Source organism: Canis lupus, chromosome 30, assembly GCF_011100685.1.
Source record: "Canis lupus familiaris isolate Mischka breed German Shepherd chromosome 30, alternate assembly UU_Cfam_GSD_1.0, whole genome shotgun sequence".
NCBI classification, from domain to species: domain Eukaryota; kingdom Metazoa; phylum Chordata; class Mammalia; order Carnivora; family Canidae; genus Canis; species Canis lupus.
Window position 1 is genome coordinate 8,212,614 of NC_049251.1, and position 20,675 is coordinate 8,233,288.

Below are 20,675 nucleotides of genomic sequence, written 5' to 3' on the forward strand. Positions count from 1 at the left end.
TTGCATTTCTTTTTCTTTCTTTTTTTTTTTTTAAAGATTTTATTTATTTATTCATGAGAGACACACAGAAAGAGGGAGGCAGAGACACAGGCAGAGGGACAAGCAGGCTCCATGCAGGGAGCCTGATGCGGGATTTGATCCCAGGATTCCAGGATCACGCTCTGGGCCGAAGGCAGGCGCTAAACCGCTGAGCCACCCAGGAATCCCCTGCATTTCTATACACTAATAATGAACTACCAGAAATAGAAATTAAGAAAACAATCTTGGGATGCCTGAGTGGTTCAGCAGTTGAGGGCCTGCCTTCCACCCAGGGCATGATCCTGAAGTCCTGGGATCGAGTCCCACATCGAGCTGCTGCATGGAACCTACTTCTCCCTCAACCTGTGTCTCTGCCTCTCTCTCGCTGTGTCTCTCATGAATAAATAAATAAAATTTTTAAAAATTCTATTTACAATTTCATCAAAAAGAATAAAATGCCTAGGAATAAATTTAACCAAGGAAGTGAACCAATTGTATGCTAAAAAACTGTAAGATACTGACGAAGAAATCGAAGATAAGGGCAGCCCCGGTGGCCCACCGGTTTGGCACGGCCTGCAACCAAGGGCGTGATCCTGGAGACCCTGGATCGAGTCCCACGTCGGGCTCTCTGCGTGGAACCTGCTTTTCCCTCTGCCTGTGTCTCTGCCTCTCTGTGTGTGTGTGTCTCTATGAATACATAAATAAAATCTTAAAAAAAAAAAAGAAATCGAAGATAATACAAATAAATGGAAAGATATTTTGTGCTTATGGATTGGAAGAATTAATATTGTTTAAATGTCCTTACTATTCAAAGCAATCGGTAGATTCAGTGCAAACTGTATCAAAATTTCAATGATATTTTTCATCAAAATAGAAAAAAAAATCCTAAAATTTGTATGGAACCACAAAAGACCAAATAGCCAAAGCAATCTTGAGAAAAAAGAACAAAGCCAGAGCATAAAAACAGACATGTAAGTCAATGGAACAGAAGAATAGAGAGCCCACAAATAAACCCATACATATATGGTCAATTAATTTATGACAAAGGAGCCTAGAATATATAATGAGGAAAAGACAGTCTCTTCAATAAATGAATGCTGTTGGAAATACTGGTCAGCCATATACAAAAGAATGAAATTGGATCCCTACCTTATACCATAAACAAAAATCAACTCAACATGGGTTAAAAACTTGAATGCGAGACTTGAAACCATAAAACTCCTAGAAGAAAACATAGGTGGTAAGCTCCTTGACATTAGCCTTGGCAATGATTTTTTGGGATTTAGCACCAAAAGCAAAAGCAACAAAAACAAAAATAAACAAGTGGGACTACATCAAACTAAAAAGCTTCTGCACAGGAAAGGAAACCAACCCCAAAATGAAAAGGCAACCTATGGAATGGGAGAAAATATTGGCAAATCATATATCTGATAAGGGGTTAATATTCAAAATATAAAAAGAACTCATACAACTCAGTAGCAAAAAAGATGCAAACAATCTGATTTTTAAAATGTGCAGAGGATCTGAATAGACATTTCCCCCAAAAAAGACATACAGATGGCCAAAGGCATGTGAAAAGTTGCTCAACCTCACTCATCATCACGGAAATGCAAATCAAAACACAATGAGAAAAAAACAAAAAAAACAAAAAACAAAAAAAAACCCCACAATGAGGTATCACCTCACACCTGTTAGAATGGCTACTCTCAAAAAGACTAGAAATAACAAGTGTTGGTGAGGATGTGGAGAAAAGGGAACTCTCATGCACTGATAGTATGAATGTAAATTGGTGCAGCCACTATGGAAAATAAAATGGAGTTTCCTCAAAAAATTGAAAATAGAATTTACCACATGTTACAGCAATCCTGCTTTTGGGTATTTATCCAAATGAAATAAAAACACTAATTTGAATAGATACATGCATTCCCACGTTCATTGAAGTATTACTTACAATAGCCAAGATACAGAAGCCACCTGATGGAAAAAGAGGTGGTACGTACACACACACATACACACACACATTCAGCCATTAAAAAAAAAAGTTTGCCAATTTTGACAACATGGGACATGTTGAGGACCTTGAGGGCATCGTGCTGAGTGAAACGAGTCAGACAGAAAGACAAATACTATATGATCTCACTTATTTGTGGAATTTAAAACAAACAAAAAACCCAAACTCATAGATACAAAGAACAGATCCATGATCGCCAGAGGTAGGAGTTGGATGAAATGGGTCAAGAGGCTCAAAAGGTGCAAACTTCCACTTATAAATTAAGTCACAAGTCATGGAATGGAATGTATAGTGTGCCAATAGATTTATTAATACTGTATTGTATATTTGAAAGCTCCTAAAGAGATAAAGTTCTTACCACAAGAAAAAAAAGCATAACTATGACAGATGTTAGATTTATTGTAGTGTACATCCTACAAGGTACACACGTATCAAGTCATTATGTTAATATAATGTGTCAATTATATCTCAATTAAAAAAATATAGGGATCTTCAGCTTCTTTCTACTATTCTAAGCTAGACGGCAGCATAGTTCACTGAAAGAGAGAATGTTCTGGAATCCAACAGATGTAGTTTTATTTTTTTATTTTTATTTTTTTTAAGATTTTATTTATTTATTCATGAGAGACAGAGAGAGAGAGGCAGAGACACAGGCAGAGGGAGAAGCAGGCTCCATGCAGAGAGCCCCACTCGGGACTCGATCTCAGGTCCCCAGGATCACGCCCTGGGCCGAAGGCGGCGCTAAACCTCTGAGCCACCCAGGCTGCCTCAGACATAGTTTTAAATTTTGAATCTTCTGTATACTATTAGCATGACTTTGGACAAATTGTTGCACTTCACTCAGCCTTAGCTTTCTTCAACTACAGTGTGAAGGAAGTATCTCCTACACACAGCATAGTTGTGGGGATTTTAAAATAAAATAATAAAATAAAATAAAATAAAATAAAATAAATCCATGTGAAGTACCTGACAAAAACTCAGCACTCAATATAAGTCCCAAACCTCTTGCCTATCCAATTTTGGGAGGAAGGTAAATTGTGACACCAGCCCAGAATGATGCCAAGCTGACAGCAATCCCAAGGATGGATGTGGGTCCACAGTGGGCTCAGGTCAGCCCAATTTGAATTCTTGAGATGGAGTGGGCTAGTTCTAGGGGTATATTTCTAAGGTATAATCCATGGTTGGGGGTGTAGTTCTAAAGTATAATCCTTGGTTAGCCCCCAGAGGTTCTGAAATACTCTCCTTCAAAGAGTAGAGGGCAGGGTAGGTAGCCTGAGATCTTCTAAGAGTGGCTCTGAACCAAAACCCAGCTGGCCTAAGAATGCTGGTCAAGTGTGTCTGTCCTGATTAACTAGTTATTACTATATTTAGCTAGTAAGCCTGTCCTGGCCAGGGCCCATTCCTGGGTTTTAGCCTGGAAGGCCAGTTTTGACTTTGAACCAGTTGGCCTGGAGTTTGGTATTTTGTGTTACAAACTGGATTCCCAGCTTTACCCAGCATTCCAAAGTGATTGCTGCCTAAAGAATTTCTCATCATATAAACACAACTATCCAGAAGCAGACCTTTTGATTGCAGACTGAAGCTTTGAAAAAGCGCTCAGTGTCAATACTGTTTATTATGAAATAATCCTGTCTTACTGGCAGCTCAAGAGGCTGGATTCAGGGCAAAAAGATGCAACATATGATAAGTATGATAAAGTTGGGAAGGAAGAAGGACTTTCAGAAGAAAGAAACAGAGAGATCCTATTTGTAATGATATGGGATAAAGCTAGGACTATCTAATCCGCATCAGGGATGGCAGCTCCTCCATGAAACTGAGTCTGCAAGGGCTGGATCACTCAAGTTGAAGCAAACTCAGGAAGTTGCCAAAGGCTGGGGCACTTGGTTGCCTTAGCTCCTGAAACATGCAACTATTCACTTGGGATTGTGGGTTTGAGCCTCATGTTGGGTGTAGAGAGCACTTAAAACAAAATCTTTTTTTTTTTTAAGATTTTAAAATTTATTTATTCATGAGAGACAGAGAGAGGGGCAGAGACACAGGCAGAGGGAGAAGCAGGCTCCATGCAGGGAGCCCGATGCGGGACAAGTTCCCAGGAGTACGGGGATCACGCCCCTAGCAGAACACAGACGCTAACCGCTGAGCAACCAGGTGTACCTAAAAGCAAAATCTTTAGCAGTGCCTGGGTGGCTCAGGTGGTTAAGCTTCCAACTCCTGATTTTGGCTCAGGTCATGATCTCAAGGTCATTAGGATTTTCTGTTTCCTTCTCCTTCTTCCTACCCTCCACCCCTGCCCCTTGCTTGCTCTAAGAAAATAAAAATTATAAATAAGTAAATAAATTCTTTTTTTAAAAAAGATTTTATTGGGCAGCCCGGGTAGCTCAGCGGTTTAGCGCCGCCTTCAGCCCAGGGCGTGATCCTGGAGACCTGGGATCAAGTCCCACGTCGGGCTCTCTGCATGGAGCCTGCTTCTCCCTCTGCCTCTGTCTCTGCCTCTCTCTCTCTCTCTCTCTCTCTCTCTGTCTCTCATGAATAAATAAAAAATCTTAAAAATAAATAAATAAAAATAAAAAAGATTTTATTTATTCATGAGAGAGAGAGAGAGAGAGGCAGGGACACAGGCAGAGGGAGAAGCAAGCTCCATGCAGGGGGCCCAATGTGGGACTCGATCCCGGGACTTCAGGATCACACCCTAGGCCGAAGGCAGGCGCTAAACCGCTAAGCTATCCAGGGATCACAATAAATAAATTCTTAAAAAAAGAAAAAATTTTGCCAAAGGCTACTGAATTGATTTTAACACTTGCAACTTTCTTTACTTGTGGGTTTCCCCTAAATCCTTGGCCTCCCTAAGCACTTGGAAACATTCATTTGCATTGCCTGAGACTACACAAAGAGGAAGAGCCAGGTGACATTTGAGTGGCTTCCCACCCAACGTTCCCTGAACAGACATGATTTTTCAGAAGACCAGGCTGTCTCCAAGGCCCAGCTCCAGAAAGACAAAGATCTCAGATGAATAGAAGCTCCATGAGAACTTTACATTCTAATTTGCATAAGTCTAGTCTTTTTCCCGACATCTTTCTAAGATGTTTTTGTCTCCCTATTCCCCTTTTCCATCCTAGGACACTACTTTCTTTCCTTTTCTTTTTATTAAATTAAATTAAATTAAATTAAATTAAATTAAATTAAATTAAATTAATTAATTTATTTGACAGGGAGAGCACAAGCAGAGGGCACAGCAGGCAGAGGGAGAACCAGGCTCCCTGCTGAGCAGAGAGCCCGATATGGGGCTCAATCCCAGGACCCTGAGATCATGACCTGAGCTGAAAGCAGACGCTTACCCGACAGAGCCACCCAGGCACCCATCTAGGACACTACTTGAGTTTAGTCTGACTTCTGTGTTTCAGGATTAACATCCAGAACATAAACTACTGAATAGAGCAACACATTCAGGTGCCAATGAAGGCAAAGAGTCAAGCTTTTCCTATGCTTCCCTAGAAGGTGATAATTTTAAATTCTACTCTTTCTATAGTTTTTCTGTCTCTTCACTAGTCAGTCTCTACTAATTGGTGCCAGAAGCCAGCTCTTCCCTAAAAGTGCTTCTAACCTGCTGTTTCTTTTCTGGTATGGTCTGGAAAAACAGATAAACTGTTTGGTTCTCTTATTTTTTTTTAATTTTTAAATATTTGTTTTCTATTTTTTAAAGATTATTTACTTATTTATTTGAGAGACAGAGATAAAGCACAAGTGGGATGAAGGCCAGAAGGAGAGGAGGAAACAGACTCCCTGCTGAGCAGGGACCCTGACACAGGACTCAATTCCAGGACCCCAAGACTATAATCTGAGCCAAAGGCAGGCACCCAACCGGCTGAGCCACCCAGGCACCCCTAAAATCTTTTATTTTTAAGTAATCTCTATACCCCACATGGGGCTCAAACTCACAACCCTAAGATCAAGAGTCACAGGCTCTACCAATTAAACTAGAGAGGCACACCAATTGCTTTGGTTCTATTAAAATGATTTTACAAAAAAATAAAAATAAAAAATAAAAAATAAAATGATTTTACAATTTTGGGGGTGCCTGAGTGGCTCAGTTGGTTAAGAGTCTGCCTTCGGATCGGAGGTCCTGAGATTGAGCCCTGCCTCAGGCTCCCTACTTTTCCCTCTCCCTCTGCCCCTCCTCTTGCTTGTGCTCACTTGTTCTGTCAAATACATAAAATCTCAAAATAAATAAATAAATAAACAAACAAATAAATAAATAAAATAATTTTACAATTTTTAAAATAAAAAAAAAATTTAATTTAAAACGTTTTTTCTCAGGGGTGCCTGGGTGGCTTAGTTAAGCGTCTGCCTTTGGCTCAAGGTCACAATCTCAGGGTCCTAGGATGGAGCTGGGCATCAGGCTCTGTGCTCAGCAGGGAGTCTGCTTCTTCCTCTCCCTTTATCTCTCTCTCTCTCTCTCTCTTCCTCTGCCCCTCCCCCCATTCAAGCGCATACTGTCCCTCTCAAATAAATTAATAAAATCTTTAAAAAAATTTTTTTCATTTTACAATTGTTATAATTGTATCTCAAATGAGAGCCCACAGGTATAGGAAAGTATGAGTGTTTCCCTTACAAAAAAAGGAACGTGCTTTATGGGGCAGGGAGTTTTGTTTATCCCCAGGGCCCAGAACAGTGCACTGAATAGCACCTGGCACTCAGTAGGCACACCTACTGAGTGAAAGGGGCAAACATTCATTTGTTCTTAACCAAAACGCAATGAAAAAGCCTCAACTCTGTCAATTACTTCAGGCCCACGGAGGAGCAGAAGTGAGTGCTGTCCTGACCCTGGGAGACCTCACCACTATTTCACAATTTACCTTTCCACCTGCTAACGCTCTTGAGAAACCAAGTCTGAAAAAAGGGAAAAAATCACTAGAGCTGACTGTCAGAACCACAATGGGAACTAAATGTTATCCCCCAGAACCCACATCCCAGAGGGGAAGAATGAATCATGAATTACTAGCCACCCAGGCTTTCCCGGAGGCTCCATAACTGGTTCTGCCACTTGTAGCAATCTGAGCCCAGAGCAGGAGAGTGGGCTGGGAAGCGGGTCCCCCATCATCTCCACTGGGCTTTGTGCCAGGCACACAGCAGGGCCTCTGACAGTCCACCTGACTCTAGTTTCACCTCTTGAGGGGAATGAACTCCTGACTCACTCAAAAAAACAAAGGTGCTAAGGGGTCCCATAAACATAAAATAGCCATCATTAACTTAAAAGAAAGGTGCCCTACAAAGAAGAGATCATTGTTAGTTTTTTTTTTTAAAGGCTGCTGTCCTTTCTTATAATAAAACTTGGAACCAGGTAAGTAAGTGGTACAGGTAATTAAGCCTGGTTCTCAAAAGCCAGACTCACAGGTCATACTCAGATACAGAAGACAGATAAGGGGACCACTCTGTGGGACAACAGGTACTGAAAGAACAAACCATCCCAGTGAATCAGCAAGAAAACCATTATCAGGTCTGGGTGCAGGAATGGGAACAGTCAGTAATCACGGCCCAAGCAGCAATTTAATTTCTCCCCCAAGCCTCGGAGAGGCAGACATCTCCTCATCCCTGCACCAGCTGGAACCCCAGAGGTTATGTGACTGCCTGATGTCACAGGCAGGAAGTGAACCAAAGATCTCTGGGCACTGATGCAAAAGTCCCTTCTGTCTGATATGTTGATCGTTTTCATTCCTGAGAGCCTGTGGCCCACTCTGCAACAGCTCTGCAGAAATCCCCAGATGCCTGGTACTACAAAAACTGTACTGCTCCTAAGGCTCATTATAAGCAGGGTGCCAGCCACCCCCAGACCAGCTCCCTCAGGTCAGTACTCCCAAATGTGAGCTGGCTGGTGGTACTGAGATGATTCGGGGGGAACTTGAATCTCACACCAACATCTTTCTCAGGTTGCTAACCATGGCCCATGGCCCAGACCCAGTGACCTATACAGCCTGGAACAATTGGGACTGGGCACAGGGCCTGACCTGCTTCTCCCCAAATGTTGCCCTTTGCCCCCTTTGGATCTGGGTCCTTGGACCATCCCTGAAGTCACTCTTCAGCTCCTCCCATCCCTCAGGCTCTCACCTCTAGGTTCCCCCTTCGTTTTGCCCTCCCAGGACTCCCTCCTGGGCCTCAACCCCTGCCCTGCCATTCTTCTCAGCCCACTTCCCCAAAGCAGCTACCCACCTGGAGCCCCATCTACAGCCCCACTTCCTCCCTCCCTTCCTTACCCTAATCATCCCTGTATTAGGCTGACTCCAAAATTTTTGCCCACTTGCTTCCCTCAGATTGTAGATTCCCACCCCTCACATCTATCAGATATCTTGGGTCTGACTGCCCCACACTTTTCCCCACTGCCTGCTGTCACCCTCAACCCCTGGAGACTTGGGTCCCCAGACCCGAAGCCATTCTCTCTGCCCTGTCTCTGGCACTTCTCAGAGTACAGAATTCCTCCTCTCTAGGCCTTGATACTTCCTATATATCATTCACTTCCTTTTTTCCCTGTAATATACTGGTTTCCTATAAAGACAAATTTATATTAGTAGAAATGAGTCAATTCAAGGAAAAATGATAATAAACTAGATAACAGTACTCAGGAACAGTAAAAACTGGGAAAGTAATTATTCAGATAAAGACCATTTTGGATTTTTTGTTTAAGATTTATTTATTGGGGCACCTGGATGGCTCAGTTGGTTGTATCTGACTCATGGTTTTGGCTCAGGTCATGATCTCAGAGTCCTGGGATCAAGCCCCACGTCAGGCTCCATGCTCAGTGTAGAGTCTGTTTGAGATTCTCTACCTCTCTCTACCTCTGCCCTTCCCCCTGCTCAAATACTTTCTCCCTCTCTCTTTCTCTAAGGAGGGGCAGAGAGTGAGAATCTCAAGTAGACTCCCTGCTGAGCCACCCAGATACCCTTTTGTTTGTTTGTTTTAAGATTTTATTTTTAAATAATCTCTACACCCAATGTGGGGCTCGAACTTATAACCCTGAGATCAAGAATCATATGCTCTACCAACTGAGCCAGCCACACATCCCTGGATGCGGAATATTTTGAATGCTGCCCTACCTGAAATGAAAACTGCATAGGGGTAGTTTGAACACACATCTTAACGCCCTCCCTCAAGCTGTCTACCTCTCAGGTTGACGCAGGTTGGGCAGCTTTACTCAGAGTCAAATCTATATCTGTGTCACAGATGGAGTCATGTGGTTCTCTAGGGCTCACAAACCCATCTCTTGTTGCCCTAATTGCTCCTGAAGTGTGGGTTATGGAAAAAGCTCTGAAAAAGAAGTAGGAAATTTGGGTTTGGGCAAGCACTCTGCATTTACTAGCCATCTTATGCTGGGCAAATCAATTAAATTCTTGAATCTTAGTCTTCTCATCTATAAATTGGACAGCTCTGCAGCCACAGCCAATGACTATCTCACAGGCCTGTCTTAAAGATCACATCAAATGAGATAATTTATGTGAAAGCACTTTGGTGTCATATAAATGTGAGGTATTATCTTCAATGCTAATGAACAACTTTCAGCTAATACAAATGAATCACTCCTTTTGACTTAAGAGGCAGCCAAGTAACTTCAAAAATCTAGAGCTCCAGCCAGACTCAAGAGTGAGTTAAACATCAGAGAGATGCTGAGAGGACTAGAGACCTAGCTTCTGGGACTGCCCAGTGCTAGTCAAGTCCTTGATGAATGAATGACTATCATTACAAGAAACTAGGCTTGGTGCCCAACCTCAGGGCCTCAAAGCCTGGCCTGGAAGTAAGAGGCTTTGGGAAAGGTTCCTGTTGAGAGATGGTAGATGACTCAGGCATATCTCAAATCCAGAAATGACTCCCAAATGCCCATAGAATCAAGTCCAACCACTGTAGTGCCTAGAGGTCCAAAGATACCACATTTTTCAGATTGATCTCTTGCCATATCTTCAACACATCCTGGGCAATTGCCCATTCCTTGTGATGCCAGGCACTTCAACTTCTATACCTATATGCTCATGCTGTTCCCTGAAGCCCTTCTCTGTCCTCTGACTCAAAGACTTACTCTTAATTATGGAAGAAAGAATGCTGGTGTATCCCCTTCTAGAGGAAAACAGATATATGGAGTTTAAATAAAGGTATTAGCTAGCACACAGGTAAAATAGCCTTTTCCTTAAAGTAACTTACATGCTATAATACAACATCCCTTCCTGAAAATGTCAGTATCAAGTGCCCTTGGTAGTTTTCTTGGTAAACAGACTTAAAGTCTGAATCTTGAGGGGCAGCCTGGGTGGCTCAGCGGTTTAGCACCGCCTTCGGTCTAGGGCCTGATCCTGGAGTCCCGGGATCCAGTCCCACATCGGGCTCCCTGTGTGGAGCCTGCTTCTCCCTCTGCCTGTGTCTCTGCCTCTCTCTCTCTCTCTCTCTCTGTGTGTGTGTGTGTCTCTCATGAATAAATAAATAAAATCTTAAAAAAAAAAGTCTGGGGCAGCCCAGGTGGCTCAGCGGTTTGGCACTGCCTTCAGCCCAGCGCCTGATCCTGAGGTCCCGGGATCAAGTCCCGTGTCGGGCTCCCTGAATAGAGCCTGCTTCTCCCTCTGCCTCTCTCTCTCTCTCTCTCTGTTTCTCTCATGAATAAATAAATAAAAATCTTAAAAAAAAAAGTCTGAATCTTGAAAGAGTTCATCAAAATGCATTCTCAAGTACTAGCTTAATCAAGTAATACGTGCCAAGACAGTGAGTTATGCACCCTTCAAAGGGCTTCAAATCAAAAGTAAGGCTACAATAGACAACAAAGACATGTGTCAGCTACACAGGAATGGGAAGAATATATATTTTTTAAAGATTTTATTTATTTATTCATGACAGACACCCAGAGAGAGACAGAGACACAGGCAGAGGGAGAGGTACGGCAGGTTCCTCGGGGAGCCTGATGTGGGACTCAGTCCCAGAACTCCAGGACCACGCCCTGAGCCAAAGGCAGACACTCAACCACTGAGCCACCCAGGCGTCCCGGAGTGGGAAGAATATTAAACTGGGGCTCCAGTCTGGGTCTGACACTTACTCTTTGGGTGATCTTGAGCAAGTTCCATAACCTCTTTGGACCACAATCCTCCTGTCTATAAAACGAAGAAAGTCAACGACCATGAAGATCCCTGCTGCGATAATGCTTTTCTCTCCTCAAGGTCTTGCACAGAAACACCTCCTCTGGAAAGTCTTCCCAACCCGGCCATTGTATGACTCATACTTTCCTCAATCCTACAGCATCTTCCTTAAATACTTTAGTATATGTGCTGCCAAAGTGAGCACATTCCTTAAATACTTTAATGGAACCTCTTTCATTCTACCTCCACTATTATGTAGTTATTGTTCACTATACTGTGTGAGCTGGCAGAGAGCAGACTGATGTCTTACTCAGCTCTAAACCCTACCATAAAAAAAAAGGGGGAGGGAACGCCTGGGTGGCTCAGCAGTTAAGCGCCTGCCGTCGGCCCAGGGCGTGATCCTGGAGACCGGGGATCGAGTCCCACATTAGGCTCCCTGCATGGAGCCCGCTTCTCCCTCCACCTGTGTCTCTGCCTCTCTCTCTCTCTCTCTGTGTCTCTCATGAATAAATAAATAAAATCTTTAAAAAATAATAATAAAAATAAACCCCACCATGCCCACATAGTACCTTGTCCTTAGTGATATACTCCACTCAGCTGTAGATTTGAACTAAACAGTGAACTCTGCTGATCCTCAAATTTACTCTACCTGATTCCCCACCTCCTTTCTACCCTGACTGCTGTGAGAATCACCGAGTCAGCACTGATCTGTCAGGACTGAAATGAGTGAGTAGGGCTGTGGGGTGGAGGGCAACCTTAGATGTGAGTTGTGGTAGATATGTACCTGACTTTAGTGCTTACAGTGTAAGGAAGATGGAGGTGCAAGGTTAACAGCAAGAGCTAACATGTAGTGAGTATTTACTCTGTGTAGGCGCCATGCTGAATGCTTGACCTGGGGACGCCTGAGTGGCTCAGTCAGTTAAGCATCTGACTTCTGCTCAGGTCATGATCCCAGGGTCCTGGGATCAAGCCCCACATCAGGCTCCTGCTCAGCGGGGAAGTTGCTTCTCCCTCTCCTTCTGCCCCTCCCCCCCAATTGTGTGCTCTCTCTTTCATTCATTCATTCATTCATTCATTCAATCGAGACACAGAGAGAGAGAGGCAGAGACACAGGCAGAGGGAGAAGCAGGTTCCATGCAGGAAGCCCAACGTGGGATTCAATCCCGGGACTCCAGAATCACACCCTGAGCCGAAGACAGGTGCCCAACCGCTGAGCCACCCAAGCGTCCCTCTCTCTCTCTCTCTCTCTCTAATCAATCAAGCAATCAATCAATCGATCTTTAAAAAATAAAATAAAAAAATAAATGCTTGACCTGGATCAAGCCTCACACAATGCTGGCAAGGAGCAATTGCCATCATTCTCACTTTGCAGACAGGGAAGCCAAAGCACACAGAGGTAAAATATTCAATCGAGATCACAACAAGGTAAGTCATGGAGACAATGACTTACAATGATTTGGAGTCAAAGTCCACTTACCTATCACTGCTAATAAGTACTAAGATGATGATAAAAGCACATTTACAATTCCCAACAGTGCTTGATATTCTGTATTATAATTTTCATCTACTTTTGACACATGGTAGATGTAAAAAACAACAATTCTTGGCCTTACTTGTTAAGACAACTCCCTAAATCATCTGATTAGAAAACATCAACTTCTAGAATTATCAACTTTAACCTCCGTGTTCCAAAATGATGGAGCAAGAGATGGAAAGGTAGAAACAAGATGGGGCAACCCTACAGGGACCGCTCTCTTCACATTTACAACCCTAGCACCAGACTCTGAGGCTGACACGCGGAAAGCACTTAATAAAAGTTTGTGGAATCAGATATTTGTGGTAAGTGTTTCTATGCTCCTCTGAAACACACATGGAGAATAGGAAAGGAAACAAAAAAGAAATACAGAAAAAAAAATACGGAGAACACTGTAAAATTTGATTCAATAAAGGTCCAATGTTCTAGGCAGGACATTGGGCACACACGAGGCACTGGGCACAGAGCATGCTGCTTTCAAGAGTCAGGGCCAGGGCTCCAAGCAGAGAGATGGGCAATCCTGCCTACCTGGCAAGAGTGAAGTAGGTATGACCTCTCTGAAAGACAACTTTGAAAAAGCTTTTAGGGGTGCCTAGTAGGCTCAGTCTATAGAGCATGATAACTCTTGATCTCGAGTTTGTAAGTTTGTTTTTGTTTTTTTTTTTTTTTTAATTTATGATAGTCACACACAGAGAGAGAGAGAGAGGCAGAGACAGGCAGAGGGAGAAGCAGGCTCCATGCCGGGAGCCTGACGTGGGATTCGATCCCGGGTCTCCAGGATCGCGCCCTGGTCCAAAGGCAGGCGCTAAACCGCTGCGCCACCCAGGGATCCCGAGTTTGTAAGTTTGAACCCCATGTTGGGTATACAGATTTTTTTTTAATGTCTTAAAAACTTTTAAATATATTTACTTTTGGTCTAGTAATTTCACTTCATCACAAAGTATTGCTAAGAAAATAATAATGCATATTCATCCAATCACCCAACAAGGATTTATAGAGCATCATCTACCAAGTGCTAGATACTGTTTTAGGGCTAGAGACACAGCAATAAACAAAACAGAAGAAGTCCCTTCCTTCTTGGATTTTTTACATTCTATTGGGGAGACCAATGGTAAGCAGATGGGTATGTGATACATTGTGGTAGTGAGCATCACTAGGGAGATGTACTACTTAGAAACATATAGCAGAGTAGTGGTGTGGGGTAGCTAATTTAAATTGGTGGTCAGGAAAGCCTCTCTGAGGGCGTTTATATTTGAATAGCAATCAAGTAAGATGCAGACATGAGATATAAGATATACAACTGCCAGACAAGAATGTTCTAAGCAGAAGGATTAGCAGGTATAAAGGCCCTGAAGCAAGAATGTATCAGATGAGTTTGAAAAAAGTCACTGGAGGCCCATTTCATATCCAGTAGGAAGGTTGTTCTCCCCGCAAAAAAGAGAAAATAACAAGTGTTATGGAGGATGTGGAGAAACTAGAACCCTTGTGCATTGCTGGTGGGAATGTGCAATGGTGTAGCCGCTATGGAAGGCAGTATGGAGGTTTGCCAAAACATTACACGTAAAGTTATCATATGATCCAGCAATCCCACTTATGGGTATATATCCAAAAGAACTGAAAGCAGGACTTTAACAGATATTTATACATTTATTCACAGGAGCATTATTCACAATAGTCAAAAGGCAGAAATCCTTCAAATGTCTGTAGACAGATAAATGGATAAACAAAATGTGGTGATGTGGCATATACATTCAATGAAATATTATTTAAACTTAAAAAGGGGGTGTCTGGCTGGCTCAGAGCATGCACTTCTTTTTTTTTTTTTTAAGATTTTATTTATTTATTCGTGAGACACACAGAGAGAGAGCATGCACTTCTTGATCTCAGGGTTGTGAGTTCCAGCCCCACATCAGGTGTAGAAATTACTTAAAAACAAACAAACAAACAAATAAATAAAAATAAATAAAACAAAAACCCACTTAAGTTAAAAAAAAAAAAAACACCTTAAAAGGGAAGGAAATCCTGATATGTGCCACAACATGGATGAACCTTGAGAAGATTGTTAAGTGAATTAAGCCAGACACAAAAAGACAAATATATGATATTTGTATGTTCACTTACATGAGGTACACAGAATAGTCAAGTTCACAGAGAAAAAAAAGTAGAATAGTAGAGAAAGGAATGAGGAATTTAATGTTTAATGGTATGGAATTTCAGTGTAGAATCATGGAAAAATTCTGGAGACAGACTGTGGTGATTATTGCACAACAATGGGTATGTATTTAATGTCACTGAATTGTCCACTCAAAAAGGGTTAAGATGGTAAATTTTATGTTATGCATATTTTAGCACAATTTAAAAAAATCACAGGAGGACTGAGATGACAGGAGCTTAGTGAGTAAGGGGAGGATGGTAGAGCACATAGAGGAAAGGCAACAAGAGCCCCACTGGCCAGGGAAGGCCTTCAGGTTTCATTCTAAGACTGAGGAATAGCCACTGGGACGTTAGGGCAGTGGGGACACAATCTGATTCACATTCTAAAGGCTCACTCTGGCTGCTGTGTGAAGAGGCTCAAGGAGGCAAGAGCAGAACTAGGAGGAAGGCTAGAAGGCCACTGCAGGAACCTGGATAATTCCTGAGATTAATTCCGAATCTCTTAGGGGTTTGCAAATGGCATTAATTCATGACCTGCTCTTCATCTTGGCAGGCCTTGGGGTGCTGCTGCAGCAGACACAGAGTTAATGAATGAATGTGGGGGAAAAGGGGATCGTGCATGTGTGTGCACGATGTGTGCACACACACACAAACACACACACAGAGGCACGTGCACATGAGCATGTAAGAATCAGGCCCATAGCTTCAGGTTCTAGCAAGGGACTGAATTCCCAGGGCACGATCCTCTTCCTGGGAGCATTTCTACATCAAATCCTCAACTCAAGGCTTTTCTACAAGATGATCATACTGTGCCCTGCCTATCTCCTGAGGCTTGAATGTGGACAAAAATGTCTACCTAGGAATTCCCAAGTCTTTAAATTTCCACCAGTGGTGGTGTTTTAACCTACTTCTGGGCCTCCTAGGTTTGCTGCGCTAGGAGGATGGCAAAAGGGGGTAGTTCAATGTACAGAAAGGTGGAACTGAACTTCCCCTAACTCCAGGTGGGATAGGCAAACATTTTCTGCAAAAGGCCAAAAATTTTAGGAGGCCACATATGATCTTTGTCAAACATTCTTCTTTGGGTTGGTTTTTGTTTGGTTTGGTTAGTTGGCTGTTTTCATTATAAAATATTTGTAACTGGGGAGCCTGGGTCGCTCAGTTGGTTGACCCTCTGACTCTTGACTTTGGCTCAGGTCATGATCTCAGGGTCATGAGACTGAGCTATGTGTCAGGCAAGTGTGGAGCCTGCTTAGGATTCTCTCTCTTCCTTTCTCTGCCCCTCCTCTCTGCAGGTCACTCACACTCTCTCTCTAAAAATATATTTTTTTTTATTATATATATATTATACATATATTTCATTATATATTTATTTTTAATTTTAAAAAATTAAAAATCAAAAAATAACATATACATAACATAAAATTTACCATTTTAACCATTTTTTATTTGATTTGATTTGGTAGTGAGAGAGGGTTCAAGAGCAAGGTGGGGAAGCAGGGTGGAGGGACAGGGAGAGAGGGAATCTTTAGCAGGCTCCATGCCCAGCACACAGTCCCGATGTGGGGCTGGATCTCACAACCCGGAGATCATGACCTGAGTCAAAATCAAGGGTCACATGCTTAACCAACTAAACCACCCACACACTCCACTATTTTAATCATTTTTAAGTATACATTTCTGTTATTAAGTACATTCACATTAGTGTGCAACCATTGCCACTAGTCTCCAGAAATTTTTACATTTGTAAAGCTAAAACTCTATACCAGTTGAACATTAACTCCTCCTTCCACCTCCACTGCCCAGCCCCTGGCAACCACCATTCCTGCCAGCAACCACCATTCCTATTTTCTATCTCATGAATCTGACTACTTGAGGAAACTCACAGAAGAGGAATATGAGGTGGCCAGTTGGGTTCCTTCCACTTTTTAGTTATTGTGAATAATGCTACTACAAACATGGGTGTACAAATATCTATCTGGGTCTCTTTCACTTCTTTTGGGTATATACTGGATCATATAATTCTGTTTAATTTTTTGAGGACTCACAATACTGTTTTCCTTTTAAAAAAAAGATTTTATTTATTTATTCATAAGAGACACAGAGAGGCAGAGACACAGGCAGAGGGAGAAGCAGGCTCCCCACAGGGAGCCCAATATGGTACTTGATCCTGGGACCTCAGGATCATGCCCTGAGCTGAAGGCAGACGCTCAACCACTGAGCCACCCAGGGGTCCCTGAACACACTGTTTTCCACAGCAGATGTACCACCAGCAATGCATAAAGGTTCCAATAAAGGTTCCAATTTCTCCGCATCCTTGACAACACCTATTACTTTCTGCGGGGTTTTTTTTTTTATTAATAGCCATTGTAATGGGTGTAAAGTAGTATCTCACTGTGGTTTTAAGATATTTGTATTTATCCAATGATTAGTGGTATTAAACATCTATCTTTTCATGTACTTATTGGCCATTTATGTATCTTCTTTGGAGAAACGTCTATTTAAGTCCTTTACTCATTTTTTTTAAATTTTTATTTATTTATTTATTTATTTATTTATTTATTTATTTATTTATAATAGTCACAGAGAGAGAGAGAGAAAGAGAGGCAGAGACATAGGCAGAGGGAGAAGCAGGCTCCATGCACCGGGAGCCCGACGTGGGATTTGATCCCGGGTCTCCAGGATCGTGCCCTGGGCCAAAGGCAGGCGCCAAACCGCTGCACCACCCAGGGATCCCCCTTTACTCATTTTTTAAAAAGATTTTATTTAAAATAAAATAAAATAAAATAAAATAAAATAAAATAAAATAAAATAAAATAAAATAAAAATAATTTTTAAAAAAGTTTTTATTTATTTATTCATGAGAGAGAGACAGAGAGGCAGAGACACAGGTTTGAGAGAGAAGCAGGCTCCATGCAGGGAGCCCAATGTGAGACTCGATCCTGGGACTCCAGGAGCATGCCCTGGGCCAAAGGTAGGCGCTCAACCACTGAGCCACCCAGGTGTCCCCCTTTCCCCATTTTTTAATCATGTTTGATTTTTTACTATTGAGTTAAGTCTGTTTTTTACAATCCTTTAAACGTGTAAAAATTATTCTTCAGCTCACAGCTTATTACAAAAACATGTCATGGGCCATTTGACCCCTGAGGCCAGAATTTGCCCAACTCCCTCATTTTACATTTGAGGACAGTGAGCCCCTAAGAGAGGCAGTGACTGTCCCAAGTCTCCTCACTCTCATGTAAAGTTGTAGTGGTCTCTGAAGCCACTACTTCATTCATCAACAAAAAATTTTTTTTAGATTTTATTTATTTGAGAGAGAGCAAGAAAGAGGGAGAGAGATAATGAGTAGGGGAGAGGCAGATGGATAGGGAGAGGCAGACTCCCCACTGGGCACCTCTCTGAGCTTCTGTTTCACCATCACTAATACAAGATTGGCCTAGACCATGGCTTCTTTAGCCTTTTTGGAGTGAGAATTAACTCCTCTCCTCAAATATGAATACACAATATTATACATGATTTCAGGGTTTACTCAATTTTTTTTTTTTAATTTTTATTTATTTATGATAGTCACACAGAGAGAGAGAGAGAGAGAGAGAGGCAGAGACACAGGCAGAGGGAGAAGCAGGCTCCATGCACCGGGAGCCCGACGTGGGATTCGATCCCGGGTCTCCAGGATCGCGCCCTGGGCCAAAGGCAGGCGCCAAACCGCTGCGCCACCCAGGGATCCCGGGTTTACTCAATTTGTGTCACCTTTCCATGGACCCAAAGTAACCCTTAGACTATATGACCATACAACCAAAGCTTAGAAGGCCTTCCTTGTATATGCTCTATATATGACAGTCCTCCAGCACCCCTAGAATGGGACAGGCAAGGGACCAAGGAGAGGGGACACCAGGGCCTGGGTCTCCCTTGCTACCAAAAAGTATCCATTACCATGAAGCTAGCCAGTGTATGCAAAGGTTCCAATCTACTTTTCAAAGTTTATCTTCTTTTACTCTTTCTTCTTGGCCTATGCTCTAGGCAAATTGGACTATACAGATAGTATAGTGGAATATCCTTTCTTCATCTCCACACACCCAAACTCCGCCTGTTTTTTAAGGCTTCGGATGCCTTCTCTATTTTCCCCACCCCTTCTCCCAAACTAGAAGCCACCTTATCCTACTCTGAACACTCCCAGAACTCTGTCTGTATCCCTCTTAAGGAATTTATTATGTTCTCCCTTATATTATAGTTGTGCCTCCACTCCTAACAGGTAGGAACAGCACCTTTTACCCTTTATAAAGAGCCTTCTCACATATTCCTTATCTCATCTGAGTGAAAACTGGATACTGGCCCATTTAGACTTTGGTCTCTTGGCTAAACAATGGTCTCACCCAACTCCCTTAGGGGCAGCTCATCCATCCCCCTTCACCTCTGAGTAATAGACTCAGATCAAAGGCTCCCAATTGCCTTCCTCAGAAGTTCCAATTTCAGGATTCCAACACACTGGCATATTTGGTGCAAAATGTCCAAGGTAATTTCTCACTATTAATGAAGAACAAATTTAACAATTTAAAAATATAGAGCACCCAGAGTAGTGCCCAGCACACTATATAGGTGTTGGGCATTATTAATACTGAAATTTTAATACTTATGAGACAGGTATGGCAGAGGCTTTTGGTGCTCTGTACACATCCATGACCCACTTCTGATTTCAGCTGCTGCCTGGGACAGTGATGTGCAGGTTTCCAGCAATCTCTCCTTCAGGACCCTATCTGTCTCCTTGCTTTTCTGCCCAGAGCTGCTGCTTCTCACAAGCTCACTCAGCCCATGAAGTACAGGGACATTCGTAAGCATTAATTTTCATCTGATGAATTACCTGCCTCCCCTTCCTACACCGCTACAACCTCCACCATTATCCAGGGGAAGATAACAGAAATCCTAATTACAGCTTAATCGGTTAGTATCCCACTCCCTGGCATCTTTATCAACACCTTCCCGAGGAACTTCAGGCCATCTGCCTTTACTCTTCTGATCCTCCGGCTTTGAGCCCGTTAGCACTTTTTCACGGGGCAACAACGGGCCGAGAACAGGGATGGCAGAGTCACAGGTCACACTGCCAAGAAAGGGATGAAAAGAGAGTAAAGGAGCCTTGAGACAGGCCTTTTTTCCGCCCTAGGCTCTTAGCAAAGCCAGCCCTCAAGGGGGTGACTACATGAAGCAGCTCGAGGCACAAAAAGGCAGAGGCAGACTCAGAGACTGACACTGCGCAGGCGCGGGGAGGGGACTAGGGTTCCCTCTCAGGTTCACCCAGCTGCCTCCGCAAGGGCCAGAGGGAAAGCACAGCCCCGCGTGCGAGAAGCCTCCATTCTGTACACCCCAATTCCTCTGAGACCCTCAGACCATCTAGGAAATGTATGGGAAACCACCTTCTGAGGCCCTCGGGCCGCCCCGCACTCCCCGCCTAGAGCTCGCCCAAACCCGGAAAGCGGGTGCCAGGACTGTCGAGGCGCCAAGGCAGGAAGAACCTCCAGGCCGGTCGGATTCGGCCCTCCTCGCCACCTTCTCACCTCTTTGTCCGCCGCTTTCTCCTCGATACCTAGCAGCGCGTACAGGTCCATCTGTAAGAGCTCCTTGGCCACCGCCATGGTTCCAACCCTGACTGGATTCGTACTACAACTCCCAAGAGTCTAAGCGTGCGTAAGGATTCCCGGGGACTGTCACCCCAAACGGACTGAATGGCGCTTAGCCCCCTGGGAAATGTGTACTGGATCGGGCTTGACTGCCTCTGAGGGAAGCAAGCAGCCGTGAATGAACTACGCCTCCCAGCAGCCTCCGCGCCCGCCGTTCCCGCTCCCGGGCTAGCGTGCAGATCGCGGTTTTC

The 20,675-nt window shown here is 43.2% G+C and overlaps 1 protein-coding gene across 1 annotated transcript in view; it reads right to left on the minus strand.

The window, feature by feature from the left end:
* The window catches only part of DNAJC17 (DnaJ heat shock protein family (Hsp40) member C17), a 42,098-nt gene extending 21,577 nt beyond the window's left edge, over window positions 1–20,521 (minus strand). Inside the window, exon 1 of the mRNA XM_038580080.1 lies at window positions 20,362–20,521. Within this exon, the coding sequence (XP_038436008.1) occupies window positions 20,362–20,439 (78 nt within the window). The 5' untranslated portion in view covers window positions 20,440–20,521. The remainder of the gene's footprint in view (window positions 1–20,361) is intronic.
* Between the last annotated feature and the right edge of the window lie 154 nt (window positions 20,522–20,675).